General features: G+C 43.7%; 1 protein-coding gene across 3 annotated transcripts in view; it reads left to right on the top strand.

The window, feature by feature from the left end:
• Window positions 1–16,350, top strand: part of BEND7 (BEN domain containing 7) — a 57,018-nt gene that overhangs the window by 25,112 nt on the left and 15,556 nt on the right. For all 3 annotated transcript variants that reach the window (XM_054016733.1, XM_054016724.1, XM_054016716.1), the window contains exons 6-7: window positions 7,604–7,829; window positions 15,603–15,722. In XM_054016733.1, coding sequence (XP_053872708.1) covers window positions 7,604–7,829; window positions 15,603–15,722 — 346 coding nt within the window. The remainder of the gene's footprint in view (window positions 1–7,603; window positions 7,830–15,602; window positions 15,723–16,350) is intronic.

Here is a 16,350-nt window from a genome sequence, read left to right as displayed (position 1 = left end):
CCATAGAAACCACTCTGTAGATGCTCTGTAGGGATCGGGAGCTCTGTTTGCCCCTGCAAAATAAACTTGCTGTCCCCATCTGCCATGCTACCCAGGGCCAAAGTAAGTCCAGGAGCCCCTGCAAGGAGCTGTGTAAGGAATTCACAACCCTAGCCTTTCTTGACTAATGTCATTATTCCACACCTAAGCTTTGCCCCTGAAAAAAGTATTTATTTACTTAATTTTACACACTTGAGTAATTCTATTGGCTTCAGAGGGACTGCTCGCATGAATAAAGTTTAAGTACACCTCTACCCCGATATAATGCGACCCGATATAACACAAATTCGGATATAATGCGGTAAAGCAGTGCTCCAGGGGGGGCAGGGCTGCGCACTCCGGCGGATCAAAGCAAGTTCGCTATAACGCGGTTTCACCTATAACGCGGTAAGATTTTTTGGCTCCTGAGGACAGCGTTATATCGAGGTGGAGGTGTATGTGCGTAAATCTTTGCAAGATTGGGGTATTTAACTTTCATCCCTGTTGTATCCAGGTAAAGGCCTTGATCCTGCTGTTGAAGTCAGTGGGGCTCTGTATGAGTGCAAGAGGCTGCCCAGGCAGATCCAGTTGCAGGATTAGAATTAGCAGCTATTAGCGTATGGAAGGTTGCAGGTGGCATTGATTAATTAAGTGTCTATCTGGTGGCCATAGGGGTGGTTGATTGGCTTTGTTTAATGATCAGATGGGTGATGTCTGAAAAGTTCACTGATGAATAAGCTGATCATTAATTTCTTTAATATATTTTTAATTTTGAGAAGGCAGTTTCCAATTTCCTAAGTACAGTGAGCTAGAAGAACATAATTAAATTTTGTATCAATGAGCGTAAATGAAAAGAATCCTGTAGATAATGTTGTACCTTTCTAGAAGTGCAAACTAATAATAAAAAAGAGCATTCATGATAATTCAGTTATATAGATGCAAGCTACACCACTAATTAGATTACAGTGTCATGCAAGAGAGTCTGTGTAATGATATATAGCAACTAGTTCAATGCTTTTCAAAGGTTCTTCTGTTGTAGTATTGTGGTTAGAAAGGTTTGAAGCGATAGTAGATATTGGATAACTTCTGCCTCAGATATGTAATTTACATTTATAAGACTTCTATGCCTGTGGCTTGATTTTTAGGTTGGATCTCCAGTTTTTCAGGAAGCTTTGTGTGTGCAATGGAATTTCATCCATAGTTTTGTGGGTTCGTTTCATTCACGCTAGTTCTTGGTGATTCATTCTGGCTGCAGTTCCTTGTAGATGGCAGTTTTGCACCCTGAAAATGGAAGCTTGGCTTAAAAATTGGGCCTCAACTTGCTTCCATTGTTTGGAACTGACGTGCACTATTTGCCGCACTTGTTGGTTCAGTATGTTTCCAGCATCTGAACCCTCCCCACCATCAAAGCAGCTTAGGACAGTTCTGAAAATAAGCAAGATGTTTTTATTATTATTTAAACCATATGGGTTTTATTTTCAAAAGAAGAAAGTTGAGGTTTGGGAGTGGATATATTTACCAGTGGAAATAAAATGAAATCTCTAAACATTTTGAATGTATTAAATAATATCACTTTTTAAAAAGAATGAATGAGGACATTGTTTTATCTTTTCCTTCTATTTATTTATAGGCATTTCTATTGCACTTACAACCATTGTGTCTGAGCGCCTAGGAAAACTGAAAGGGAGTTTTGATAGTACAGTAAATAAATACTCTCATTGGAAAATTGTACAAATTGCACCTTGTATGTACTGATTTATACAATTACTAACCAATGCCAATATTACTTTCACTACATCTTTGCCTAGAAAGCGATCCCCATTCCACTTCAGTTGTAAATCAAGGATAACGTCATTGAAACCAATGTTAAGGTTTCAGTTGAGGTACCCCAGAGTCACGTCAGTGGATCAGAGCTCAGAATCTGGCCCATGAATCTGATTAGCCCTTTTTAAATATAATGATAGTTAAACTTTCTTGTCTTTGCTTTACTATTAATGCAGATAATTTGTTACACTGTACGTTAATAGTTACCCACTGGTTCTTTGTATTTAATTATATCTAATTATTATCTGCCAACAAGAGCTATTCCATTTGATAAATCACATTCAAAGTTGTCCATGAAAGCTCAATTAAGTACTGATTGCCTTTGATTGAAGAATAATTTGCTACTAAAGGAATGCAGTCATAAATCAGCATTTTACCTTCAATTTATGTGGCTGAGGTACAAATTGATTAATTTATTTAGGAAAACCTAAACTAACATTACATTGACTCTGTTCTCCCCCTCCCACCTCCCCGATGCATAGGTGTTTTTCACCAGTAATTCACAGCAGTATTAATTAGATTTGTTTATGGCATTTCCTCCTTGCAACACTGGGATCTTATTAGACCATATCTACACTAGCACTAATGTTGGCAAAACTTTTGTCACTCCTGGGTTTGAAAAAAAATCACCCCTCCTAGCGACATAAGTTTTTCTGGCATAAGCGCTTGTGCGCACAGTGCTATAGCTACTGCTGATTGTTGAGCTGGTTTTATTATGTCGACAGGAGAGCTCTCTCCCATCGGCATAACACGGCTACACGAGTGTTCTTACAGCGGCACAGCTGCATCAGTACAGCTGTGCTGCTGTAAGCTTGTAAGTGTAGACACGGCCTTAGATTTCTAAGGCTGTGTCTACACTAGAAAGCTTACAGTGGCATAGCTGTACCGATGCAGCTGCGCTGCTGTAAGATCTCTTCTGTAGCCGTTCTGTGCCATTGGGAGAGAACTCTCTCAACGTAATTAAACCACCCCCCAACAAGAGGCAGTAGCTATGTTGGTGAGAGAAGCTCTCCTGCAGCATAGCGCTGTACACGCTAACACTTACGCCTGTGTATGCGTCTTTGAAAACATATCCATAGTATTTGCAGGTGGACGTTTGCATTAATAAAACAAAAACAAAATGTTGCTTGAGCAAACCCGCCAAAAATGTGTAATTGCACAAAAATATACATTGTTCATGCCCAGTGTGTATTGTGAGGTGGGGACCCTCTCAGAGACCTTTGGAAAATGTTGGACCTAAAAGTGCTTAATAAGAGAGTCTAGCTGTGTAGGAAATACAAGGCAGTGATATTTTCCCTCTTTTCTTCTGACGGTGTCATTTAATTTATGATTTACCACAATTTTTTTGCTATAATAAGCTGTCAATTTAATATCCTATCCTAAGGATGCACTCATGATACATGATAACATAAAAGAGAGTGATTCACAAGCCAACACAGGATTTGGGAGCAATCATTTACTCAGTTTCTGCCATCTTTCACACACACGAGTTGTCCTTGCATTGCGAGGTCCTACTGACTTGACTTCCTGTGGAGCTTTGAATAGAACTTAAAGCCAGTACCCTACTGGAAGATGGTTGCCATACAACCACCTGTCCTCCCTGGGTGCCCCATGGGTGAACTGCTCCATTAGTGCAGAAAGATGCAGATTGTACTCCCTGTGCTCATGGGAGTGAATCAGATCCACTAAAGGGTCATATAAACACTATTTTAAAAGGACATTTGGCCTTGTCCAAATGAAATTGTTCTGGTGGTGACCTTCTGGGCCCTACCTGTAATTGCATATTGCAAGGTATCCTTGCCCTTTGGGGTTTTGTTTTGTTTAGTTTTTTGCTGTGTACAAAGAAGTAGCATAGTAAGTGTTGAGTAGCTGCAATGGTACATAAAGATGACAATCTGTATAATTATTTGACTTGCCTTTTAATGTGCTCGTTCACTGGTTACTTTTATTTCAGTAAAATAAACTGTTCTTAGAGTGATTGCTCATATAGATTCCAAATAGGTGTGTGCGCACCGTGTGCACAGTCGTGGGAAAGCTTTTCCCCTAGCAGCACCTGTCGGGTTGGCTGTGGAACCCCCGGGAGTGGAACCTTCATGGCGCTCAATATATGACCCTGCCGACCCGGTTCCTCCTCAGTTCCTTCTTACCGCCAGTGACGGTCATTAGAACTGCTTTGCAAATTCTCTATGTTTCCCTAGCTTCTCTTTCAGACTGTATTTTGTAGTTGTTTAGTTCTTAGTTATTGTAGTTCTAGTTAGTAGTTAGCTGTTGGGCTGGGGAGTTTACCCTCCACCCCGACGGTGTTCTCTTTGGGGGACTTACATGCCTAAGTCCCAGAGGTTCGAGCCCTGCAAGGCCTGAAACAAGCCCATGCCAATGGGCGACCCTCATGACGCTTGTTTAAAGTGTCTGGGGGAAGCACATCAGTGAGAAAAGTGCAGGATTTGTAAGGGCTTTCACCCCCGAACCAAGAAGGAGCGGGACTTTAGATTGAAACAGCTCCTTATGGAGGCAGCACTTAGACCACAACCCTCATCAGCGCAGCAGGATCCAGTTCCCCCCCATTTCTCTTCAGGGATCCTTCTCATGAGCAACTCCTTATCCAGGAGGTGCAGGCGCTCCTTGCCATAGGAGCGGTGGAGGAGGTTCCTGAGGAGCTCAGGAGCAAGGGATTCTATTCCCGCTACTTCCTAATCCCCAAAGCCAAAGGGGTCTCAGATTCATTCTAGACCTGCAAGGACTCAACAAGTTCATGGTAAAGTTGAAGTTCTGCATTGTTTTCCTCAATGCAATTATCCCTTCTCTGGATCTGGGAGACTGGTTCACCGCCCTCGACATGCAAGACGTGTACTTTCACATAGCGATTCACCCTACTCACAGATACTTTTTAAGGTTCACGATTGACCAAAAACATTATCAGTCCACGGTCCTTCCCTTCGGCCTGTCAACAACCCCACGAGTGTTCACCAAGTGCATGTCAGTGGTAGCAGCCTTACCTCGAAGATTGGCTGCTCGGGGGGCACACCAGAGAACAGGTGGAGTCGCAGTCTGTCTGGCTCCATCCACATTCAAGAGACCAGGTCTCCTCCGCAATGTGAACAAATCTACCTTGTCTCCGACCCAAAGGATCGAGTTTATCAGAGCAGTGTTGGACTCGGTCCAGGCAAGAGCAAGCCAGCTGGAGTCCCAATTCCAAACCACAGCAAGCATCATTCGATGCATGAGAGAGTACCGACCACTCCAGCAAGGAATTGCCTCGGTCTTCTCGGTAACATGGCAGCCTGCATGTACGTGGCCCGACATACCAGGCTGAGACTCAGATCTCTACAGACATGGCTCGCTTCAACATACTGCTCAGAGCACGACAGCCTGGGACTAGTGGTCATGGCGCCACAGCCGGTGCTAGAGTCACTCCAGTGGTGGCTCGACTCGAATAGTCTGTAAAGGAGTCCCCTTCAGCAGCCCTCAGCTGTCCTTGTCTCTAGTTACATACGCATCAGCTCTAGGGTGGAACGTACATTTGGGATATCTCCGAACGCAGGGCCTCTGGTAACAGGACGAGCTCTCTGTCCATATCAATATCACGGAGCTCAGAGCAGTGTGATTCGCATGCCAGACCTTTCAGTCTCATCTTCAAGGCCAGCCACGTGGCAGTCATGACGAACACCACTGCAATGTTTTACATCAACTAGCAGGGTGGAACCTGGTCCTCACCCCTCTGTCAGGAGGCTCTCAGACTCTGGGAATTCTGTATAGCCCACTCCATTCACCTGGAAGCATTATATCTGCCAGGAGCCCAGAACGTACTGGCGGACCACCTCAGCTGGTCCTTCCACAGCCACGCGTGGTCCATCCAGCTGGATTTCACTCCATCTTTCTGAGGTGGGGGTTTCCCCAGGACAACCTGTTCGCCACTCGGAGCAACAGGAAGTGCCCAGTGTTTTTCTCCTTTCAGAAAAGCAGCCCAGGCTCAATTGCAGACACATTCCTGCTACCCTGGGGAGGCCGTCTGCTCTACGCCTTTCCCCCAATCAGTATCGTGCACAAGGTCCTGCTCCAGGTCTGCAGAGACGGGGCAGAGATCATTCTGGTGGCGCCAGCGTGGCCTCAACAACACTGGTACACCACGCTTCTGGATCTGTCAGTCGACACTCTGATCACGTTGCCGCTCCTCCCCGACTTGATCACTCAGGACCATGGTCATCTTCATCACCCAGACCTCCGGTCCCTCCACCTCATGGCCTGGAAGCTTCATGGCTGAACCCTATGGGGCTCCTGTGCTTGGAGCAGGTAAGGGAGGTCTTACTCGGCAGCAGAAAGCCCTCCATGAGGGCTACATATCAGGTGAAGTGGAAGAGGTTCACTTGCTGGTGTGATCAGCGTCATACGCCCCCACTTCAGATGCCATTACCTCTTATTTTGGAGTATGTTCTGCACCTGAAATAGCCAGGCCTGGGAGTGTCATCTGTAAAGGTACACCTAGGGGCTATCTCGGCTTTCCACCCCGGAGCCTCTGGACGCGCCGTCTTTGCTAACCCCATGGTTGGACGGTTCCTCAAGGGTCTGAGCTCTGGATCAGCTACATCCCCAGATTAGACAGCCTGTTCCTGCGTGGGATCTTAATTTGGTCCTCTCCAAATTAATGGGGTCCCCATTCAAGCCGCTGGCGACATGCTCCCTTCTCTACCTATTGTGGAAGGTAGCCTTCTTAATTGCCATCACATCAGCAAGAAGAGTATCTGAGTTAAGGCCCTTACCTCCAACCCACCTTATACAGTTTTCCACAAGAACATGGTGCAGCTCAGACCTCACCTGGCCTTTCTGCCTAAGGTAGTATCACACTTCCATACCAGCCAAGACATATTCTTGCCTGTTTTTTATCTGAAGCCTCATACCAGGAGCTGTGAGCAGAGGCTGCACTCCTTGGATGTTTGGCAAGCGTTAGCCTTCTATATTGAATGCACTAAGCCATTCAGGAAATCGAACCAGTTGTTCATAGCAGTGGCTGACTGCATGAAAGGCCTACCGGTCTCATCTCAAAGAATATCTTCCTGGATCGTGTCCTGCATCCGCACGTGCTATGAGCTGGCCAAGACACTAGCCCAGGCACTTACGGCACAGTCCCCCATGGACACAGGCCTCGTTGGTGGCATTCCTGGCCCAGGTCCTGATCCAAGAAATCTGCAGGGCAGCACCTTGGTCCTCAGTACATATGGTACCTCTCATTATGCCATCGTCCAGCATGCCCAGAGATGATGCAGCTTTTGTCAGAGTGGTGCTCCAATCTGCGATTCCATAACTCCGACCCCACCGCCTGGTCACCTAATTGGAATTGATATGAGCAATCACTTGAAGAAAAAACGGTTACTCACCTTCTCGTAACTGTTCTTCGGGATGTGTTGTTCATATCCATTCCAAACCCACCGCCTTCCCCTCTGTCTGAGTAACCGGCAAGAAGGAACTGAGGAGGCGCCGAGTCGTATATTGAGCGCCATGAAGGCACCACTCTAGGGGGCTCCACAGCCAACCCAACGGGTGCTGCTAGGGGAAAAACTTTCCTACGACTGTGCACACGGCGCGCGCACACCTGATTGGAATGGATATAAGCAACACATCTTGAAGAACAACAGTTATGAGAAGGTGAGTAACCGTTTTTTATCATAACCCCTGGATAAGCTTCATGGATGTGATCACTAAGTGACAATGTAAAATAACGTGTGTGAACACTATTTTAATTACAATATTTGTTTTCCTTTGGTAGCCAGAAGTGCAACTTGCTGAAGGCTTTGATGTCTTTATGCCCAAATCTCAGCTGGACTCTATATTGTCAAACTATACTCGCTCAGGAAGCCTGCTGTTTAGAAAGCTGGTGTGTGCATTTTTTGATGACAAGACCTTGGCTAACTCTTTACCCAATGGCAAGAGGAAAAGAGGACTCAATGATAACCGAAAAGGACTAGACCAAAATATTGTGGGTGCAATAAAAGGTATGTTTCTGCTTTGTTTCCTATATATATGTCTCTCCATCCTTTGCTGAGAATATGTTCTAGTCATTGAGTAATGCCAGGAAGTTAGAATCCCTGGCGTTTAGGTCAGAAAAATGTGCATTCTTTTTATAATTTTTCCATAATTTCTGAAGTGGTCCCTCCAGACCAGATTAAGCTAGAGGCTTATGCCTAGGTCCTCAGCCCCTGAAGGCCTGTGATGAGATGAGAATCTCAACTTTAATTTTTTTCTGGCCTTCATGGATGTAAAGAAAAACTTGAAAATGTGACCAGAGAATACTTGATATCCATTTTGAGTCAGAAGATAGCCTGAAACAATTGCTCCAACTAGAGAAATGCACTGCTCATTCATTAGATTAGAGCCTGCTGCCACTCCATGGAGATGCAGAGTAATGGGAGAACTCTCCTGAGTTTTACCTTGGGTCCTGGATTGCCATATTTCTGTCTTGATTCTCCCAGATCAGGGTTGAGGTACATCGGCAGGGTAGAATGGAAAAACTTGCCATTCTTCTGACTGTGTCATATCTAGTCTATGAATAACTGGATTAGTAGTTTGTGGCTGGCTGTGAGGTGAGGAAGATCTTATTGAAGAAAATCTAGTAAAAGAAATGAGTTTTGTATCTAGTGCTGATGTCAGGGAGGTTGTGGTCCTGTTTGTCTTGTGGGAGTGAGTTCCATAGGTCAAGCTCCTGTGAATGTTCTGTCCACCTCTGAGTTGTCTCCCCTGTTGATCAACAGTTTCAAGATAACCGGTAGAATATAGCTGTTAGAGGAAATTATGGTCCAGGGCTTTGAGTATTAGGACAGAGGCTTTGTATTCAACTTAATCAGGGAGCTAGTGCAGAAAGGAAAGCTAGTGATCTGTGTTAAGTGGACAGGCTGCTGCATTTTGTACCATCTGGAGCTTTTAAAGTACATGCGATTCATTCCTAGTTATGAGTTGCCATGAGCTAACCTAGAAGTTAAGAATATATGGACTATGGAGAGCTGGGAGAAGGGTCGGAATCTAGGGGGAGCATGGGCCATTATAGCAGGGATAAGGGAGAGACCAGAGGAAACAGAGAGGGGAAATCAAATCAGCGTTTTAGATATCTATAATCTAATGCAAGAAGAATGGGGAATAAACAAGAAGAACTAGAAATGCTAGTGAATAAACACGACTATGACAGTTGCTTCACAGAGAGTTGGTGGGATAATACACATGACAGGAATATTGGCATAGAAGGGTACAGCTTGCTCAGGAAGGACAGGCAGGGGAAAAGGAAGGAGGTGTTGCCTTGTATATCAAAGATGTATGCATTTGAACTGAGGTTGAGATGGAAATAGGAGACAGACTTGTTGAAAGTTTCTGGGTAAGGATAAAAGGGGTAAAAAACAAGGGTAATGTCATGGTAGGGATCTACTACAGACCACCTAACCAGGCAGAAGCTGGATGAAGCTTTTTTTAAACAATTAACAAAATCTTCCAAAGCACAGGACTTGGTGGTGATGGGGGACTTCAGCTACCCAGACATCTGTTGGGAAAATAATACAGCAGGGCACAGATTATCCAACAAGTTCTTGGGATGAATCGAAGACATTTTTTTATTTCAGAAGGTGCAGAAAGCAGCTAGGGGAGAGGCTGTTCTAGATTTTATTTTGACAAATAGAGAGAAACTGGTTGAGAATTTGAAAGTGGAAGGCAGCTTGGGTGAAAGTGATCATGTAGGGTTACCATATTTAAAAAAAATAAAAAATAAAAGACACTCCACGGGGCCCTGGCCCCGCCCTAACTCCGCCCCCTCCCCTGAGCGCCCCGCATTCCCCCTCCGCCCTCCCAGCCACACAAAAAGGGCTGCCCGAGCGCTACCGGCTTCACGGTTTGCCGGGCAGCCACCAGACCCTGCGCCCCTGGCCGGCACTTCCCCAGCGCATCTGGAGCCCGGGAAGGGAAGAGCCCAGGAGGGGAAGCGCCCAGCCAGGGGCACAGGGTCTGGAGGCTGCCTGGCAAACTGTGAAGCCGGTAGCGCTTGGGCTTCGGGCAGCCCCTATGCCTCCGGACCCTGCGCCCCCAGCCGGGCACTTCCCCTCCCGGGCTCCGGTGGCTGCTGTGCTCCCTGAACTCCTGGGCTCTGTAAGCACCGAGCTGCCCGAGCGCTACCGGCTTCGGGCAGCCCCCTTGCCTCCAGACCCTGCGCCCCCAGCCGGGCACTTCCCCTCCTGGGCTCCGGGGGCGCAGGGTCTGGAGGCAAGGGGGCTGCCCGAAGCCGGTAGCGCTCAGGCAGCTCGGCTCTTAAACAGTGCCGAAGAGTCAGGGGAGGAGCACAGCAGCCAGAGCCCGGGAGGGGAAGTGCCCGGCCGGCGGCTCAGGGTCCGGAGGCAAGGGGGCTGCCCGTAGCCGGTAGCGCTGGGGCAGCTCGGCTTTAAACAGAGCAGAAGAATCAAGGTAGGGAGCACAGCAGCTGCGGGAGGGGAAGTGCCTGGCCGGCGGTATTTTTCCCGGACATGTTTGGCTTTTTGGCAGTTCCCCCCCAGACGGGGGTTTGATTACCAAAAAGCCGGACATGTCTGGGAAAAACGGACATATGGTAACCCTAGATCATGAAATGATAGAGTTAATGATTCTAAGGAATGGTAGGAGGGAAAACAGCACAATAAAAATAATGGATTTCAAAAAGGCAGACTTGAGCAAACTCGGAGAGTTGGCAGGTAAGATCCCATGGGAAACAATTCTGAAGGGAAAAATAGTCCGAGCGAGTTGGCAGTTTTTCAGAGACATTATAAAGGGCACATGAGCAAACTATCCCACTGTGTAGGAAAGACAGGAAGTCTGGCAAGAGACCACCCTGGTTTAGCCAGGAGATCTTCAATGATCTGAAACTCAAAAAAGAATCCTACAAAAAATGGCAACTAGGTCAAATTACAAAGGATGAATATAAACAAATAACACAAGTATGTAGGGACAAAATTAGAAAGGCCAGGGCACCAAACAAGTTCAAACTAGCTGTAGACCTAAGGAGTAACAAGAAAACATTCTACAAATACATTAGAAACAAGAGGAAGACCAAGGACAGGGTAGGCCCATTACTCACTGAGGGGGAACAGACAAAAACGGAAAATGTAGAAATGGCAGAAGTGTTGAATGACTTTTTTTTTGTTTCAGTTTTCACCAAAAAGTATAGTAGCGATTGGAAGTCAAACATAGTGAATGCCAGGGAAAATGAGGTAGAATTTGAGGGCTAAAATATGAAAAGGACAAGTTAGATGTTGTCACGTCACCAGGGCCTGATGAAATACATTCTAGAATACTCAAGGATCTGACTGAGGAGATATCTGAGCCATTAGCGATTCTCTTTGAAAGCTCATGGATGACAGGAGAGATTCCAGAGGACTGGAAGAGGGCAAATATAGTGCCAATCTATAAAAAGGGAAATAAGGACAACTGGGGGAATTACAGACCAGTCATCTTAACTTCACTACCTTGAAAGATAATGGAGCAAATAATTAAGTAATCAGTTTGCAAACATCTAGACGATAATAAGGTGATAAGTAACAGTCAGCATGGATTTGTGAAGAAAAACATGTCAAACCAACCTAATAGCTTTCTTTTGACAGGGTAACAAACTTTGTGAATGGGGGGAAGCAGTAGATGTTATATCTTGACTTCAGTAAGGCTTTTGATACTGTCTCGCATGACCGTCTCATAAACAAACTAGGGAGATGCAGCCTGGATGGAGATACTATTAGGTGGGTGCATTAATGGTTGACAAACCATTCCCAGAATGTAAATCAGTGGTTCACAGTCAAGTTGGAAGGGCATATCGGGTGAGGTCCTGCAGGGATCGGTCCTGGGTCTGGTTCTGTTCAGTATCTTCATCATTGATTTAGATAATGGCATAAAGAGTACACTTATAAAATTTGCGAACAATAGCAAGCTGGGAAGGGTTGCAAGTGCTTTGAAGGATAGGATCAAAATTTTAAATGATCTGGACAAACTGAAGAAATGGTCTGAAGTAAATAGAATGAAATTCAATAAGAAAAAATGCAAAGTACTCTACTTAGGAAGGAACAATCAGTTGCACATACAAAATGGGAAATGACTGCCTAGGAAGGAGTACTGCAGAAAGGGCTCTAGAGGTTATTGTGGATGGCAAGCCAAATATGAGTCAGCAGTGAAACACTGTTGCAAAAAAAGCAAATATAATTCTGGGATGTATTAGCAGGAGTGTTGCAAGCAAGACACGGTAAGTAAATTCTTCCACTCTACTCTGCACTGATAAGGCCTGTACTGGAGTATTGTGTCCAGTTCTGGGTGCCACATTTCAGGAAAGTTGTGGACATACTGGAGAAAGTCCAGAGGAGAGCAACAAAAATGATTGAAGGTCTAAAAAGACATGAGCTATCAGGAAAGATTGAAAAAAGTAGGTTTGTTTAGTGTGGAGAAGAGAAGACTAAGGAGGGACATAATAAGAGTTTTCAAGTACATAATTTTTCTGCTTTCTCCTTGTAACAAATTTTTATCCCCCTTGCTCTCTGAGGATAGGACAAGAAGCAATGAGCTTAAATTGCAGCAAGGGAGTTTTAGGTTGGACATTAGGAAAAACTTCCTAACTGTCAGGGTAGTTAAGCACTGGAACAAATTGCCTATGGAGGTTGTGGATTCTCTGTCATTGGAGGTTTTTAATAACAAGTTAGACAAACACCTGTCAGCAATGGTCTAGTTATTACATAGTCTTGCCTTGGGTGCAGGGGACTGGACTAGATGACCACTTGAGGTCCCTTCCAGTCCTACTCTTCTCTGATTCTGTGATTGTGACCGTGACACAGTCCTGATAGAATCTCTGGTATTGACTGCAACCACAACCAGGTTCAGAACCAGGTTTATATTAGAAGGTTGATTTTAGATTGCCTAACTCAGGAAAAAAATTGGTTATTTCATAATTTTTCCAGTGAGGGGTTTCTTAGACACTCTCTTCGGAAGAATCTGGTACTGGCCTCTGCAAGAGACAGAATCCTGGACTAGATGGACCACTGATCTGGAATGGCAATTTCTATGTAATGTTCATTGACTCAGTGCCTCCATTCACATCTTGTTGATGGTTTTGTACCAATGCATTGACGATATATTAGCACCGAAAGGTCCATTGGATGATATCAGTAGGACCCATCATACAGAATACTGTATTGCTGATAAACATTGGCATACAAGGAAAATTTATTTTTTACATGGTATCCTTCATACAAGTCACAAAAAGCTTTAAAGGGCAAGTTTGTCATAAACTAGAGAAAACCGGAAGATTTCAATATGAATTTTTAAATCCGCTGACATGGAGGAAAGGTAGCAGGGGACAGATATTTCCAGTAGGTGGGGCAGCACCATTGAAATAGCAAAACTCGCCCTACTGTAGAAAGCAGCAATCACAAACAGTTAAACAAAAATGACCACATTTCAATTAAAAACCCTCAAAAATAGAATTTGTAATGGAAATAGAAATGTGTCTGTGGTGGTACTACTAGGCACTGCTATAATAAGAGGATTGCATTCACTGCATTTAAAGTATCAACCAAATGACAGTGCATGACCTTTGTCATGTTTCATTAGGGGAGTTCTTTCCTAGGGGCTAATGCAACAAGTTGCCAAGGGTTGACACAGTGTGGAACTTTACTCAGCCTGGCTCCGATAGCACTATTTTTCCCCTGAGGAGCTGTGCTCTAAGACACTGTGGGTTCATTTATTCCAAGTAATGACTGAGCCAGTATGAAATCTCCATGAGAACAACATCATGTTGTTTGCATTATCATTAAGACATTACGCTACCAAACTCTCAGATAGTTTAGTGATGTTTTTTGTCCCTTTTCCATGACGTGGATACAGAAATGGAGAAAAAACTACATTCATTGGAGAAATTAGCTGAGAACTTAAGGGGACACTGTCAACTTGAAAATCGTCCTTCTGTCTGAAAACATTTTACCTACTATCATTACAAATTATATATAAGATTCCTATAACTGAAAATGATTAGAGGAGAAACGCTCTCTTTCTACTTTGCGCACACTTTGTGTAGCGACAGTTTCACTGTTTTCCCTGAGTAGTCATTTCCTCCTGTTGTTTGTGTGTCTTTCACACAACATAGAGAGAGAAATCTTGTTTAAAAATAAGCAAATGTGATTGTAAAATCACAAAAATTGGCAGAGGAATAGAAGCTGAAACTACTATCAACTTTTTTTTAATTTACTAGAATATAAGTTGATGTCTGTTTCAAAGGACAATGTAATCTTTCACATCATAGACTCTGTTATTGTAATCAGTTGATTATTATTACTTTATTATTGTAGCACCTAGGGATCACAGTCATGGATCAAGACCCCATTGTTCCAGGCACTGTACAAACACAGAACAAAAAGACAGTCCCTGACCCAATAAGCTTTCAGTTCATGCAAAGCTGACCACCGCACCTATGTGAGACCCTGTTGACATCTGTGGTACTCCAGATGGGCTACCCCATGCCCTCATTGATCAGACTGCGGGATTGAGGCCATAGATTGTAAACAAACACCTGTATATTGTGAATAGTGCCTTACATTATTAAAACTGAAAGAATTTTAAAAATACATTATTTTTTAACCCTTTATACTTATTTATTAATATTTTGAAGACTGTGTGTGTATAATATATATACACACTGTGTGTGTGTGTGTGTGTGTATATATATATATATATATATATATATATATATATATATATATACACACACACACACACACACACACACACACACACACACACACACACACAAAAAATATAAAAAAATCTTTCATATATCACTTGGATATATGAAGTCCTCTTGGATTATAAGCACTTTGAGCCAGAGACCAAGTCTTCCTGTATATTGCCCTAACATAATGGTGCTCCAGATTTTGAGACCTCTGGCCACTACTGCAATAGGATTGTTAATCATAGTAATACTTAGACTATTTATGTTCTGATTTACTTTTGGCACTTCTCTCAGGTGGACAGTGAAAACAATTAGTCAGTTTCACTTTTGTTTACAGTCAGTTTCATTTCTTGCTTTCAATGTTGCAATGTGTTAGGGTTGCAGACACAGCAGGGGAATGTTTTATCTGTTATAATTCCAATGAAAAACAAACAAATTTTGAAAATATATCTAGTATTTTAAGCTCTGTAAAAGCTTGTTTTTTACAAAATCTAAATTTTGGACCTGATTGACATTGTCCCCTTTAAAGCAGTTGTTTTTATATGTGTTTATAAAAGCTCAGTGTCCTCTTCTGTTTTGCCAATATGATAAATGCCCACTGAAGATTTAGGACTTCTTCATATCTCCTGTTTGCTAGCAGCCTGACAGACAAGATCATGAGACCAGAAGGACCAGGAGGAGACCTGCCTTTCTCCGCTACTGCCAAAATGCATATGGTGAACAGGCAGTTATAAATATCCACCACTTGTGAGGCTTAGTTCAAAGTTCACCATTATTTTAATACAGATTTTCTGTATGTGACATAAATGAGATGTAGACATTCTCTCTCTCAGGTTTTTATAGGCAGCTAATCAATATAGTATCTAGACACAAAATAATATATTTAAAGATAAACACATAGAACATTGAATTGCCCTCTGGTCTTGCCCTCCTAGTTTTGGCCACTTTAACTTCAGTTTTTGTTATTGTTGTTTTTATTTTTAATCCTCCTCCTCTTCCTTGTTTTCCCCTTCTCAGTTTTGACAAGACACTTTAAAAAAAATGCTACCTTTTATTTTAGTCTTTACAGAAAAATATTGCACTGCTAACCACGTGGATAAACTTCCTGGCCCCAGAGACTGGGTACAGATTCTGCAGGATCAAATTAAACTGGCAAGAAGACGGTTAAAAAGAGGCTCAGGTAAGCATGAAAATGTCAGAAATAACAACTTAGCATAAGACTAAAGTCATAGAGCCTGATTTTTTTCAGAGGTGAACTGAGCACTCACAGCTCCCCTTGACTTTAATTGTAGTTGTGAGGGATCAGTACCTCTGAAAATGAAGCCAATACACTTTTGGCATGTTGCCGCTAGAATGCAAAATGTGGTGTTTGATATGTTTTGAATGGTAATAGTCTTAAGGTATGTCTTCACTGTAGAGTTAAGTCAGGCTCTTTCTCAGGTGTTGCCTCGAAGCCCTTCCTGTCCACCATACACACAACCATCTCACTTGAGTTTAGCAGTGCTTTAAGCCCAGGCTAGCTTCCCAGCTGGGGCTATAGACTACTAGAGGTTAGGGGCTGCTTTCACTTGGGCTGGTAACCTGCCCACTCCTCAGTGAGGACACAGGCTAAATTACTCAAATGCTGAGAATCCTCCAGTGCCTTCCCACAATTTCCCCCCATGCGCCCAAAGGGGCAGACAAGTTCTTCCACAATTCACTGAGAGAGAATCATAGAGCTCAGTTTACTGGAGCCCAAAGAATCATAGGATCAGAGGCGGATTACTGTTTTGTGGGGCCGTAGGTCAGAGCAAGTGGGGGCCCTTCCC

Source organism: Malaclemys terrapin, chromosome 1 (genome assembly GCF_027887155.1).
Source record: "Malaclemys terrapin pileata isolate rMalTer1 chromosome 1, rMalTer1.hap1, whole genome shotgun sequence".
Classification (NCBI taxonomy): domain Eukaryota; kingdom Metazoa; phylum Chordata; order Testudines; family Emydidae; genus Malaclemys; species Malaclemys terrapin.
Note: the sequence above shows the minus strand (reverse complement) of the source record. Positions and strands in the feature narration are given on the sequence as shown.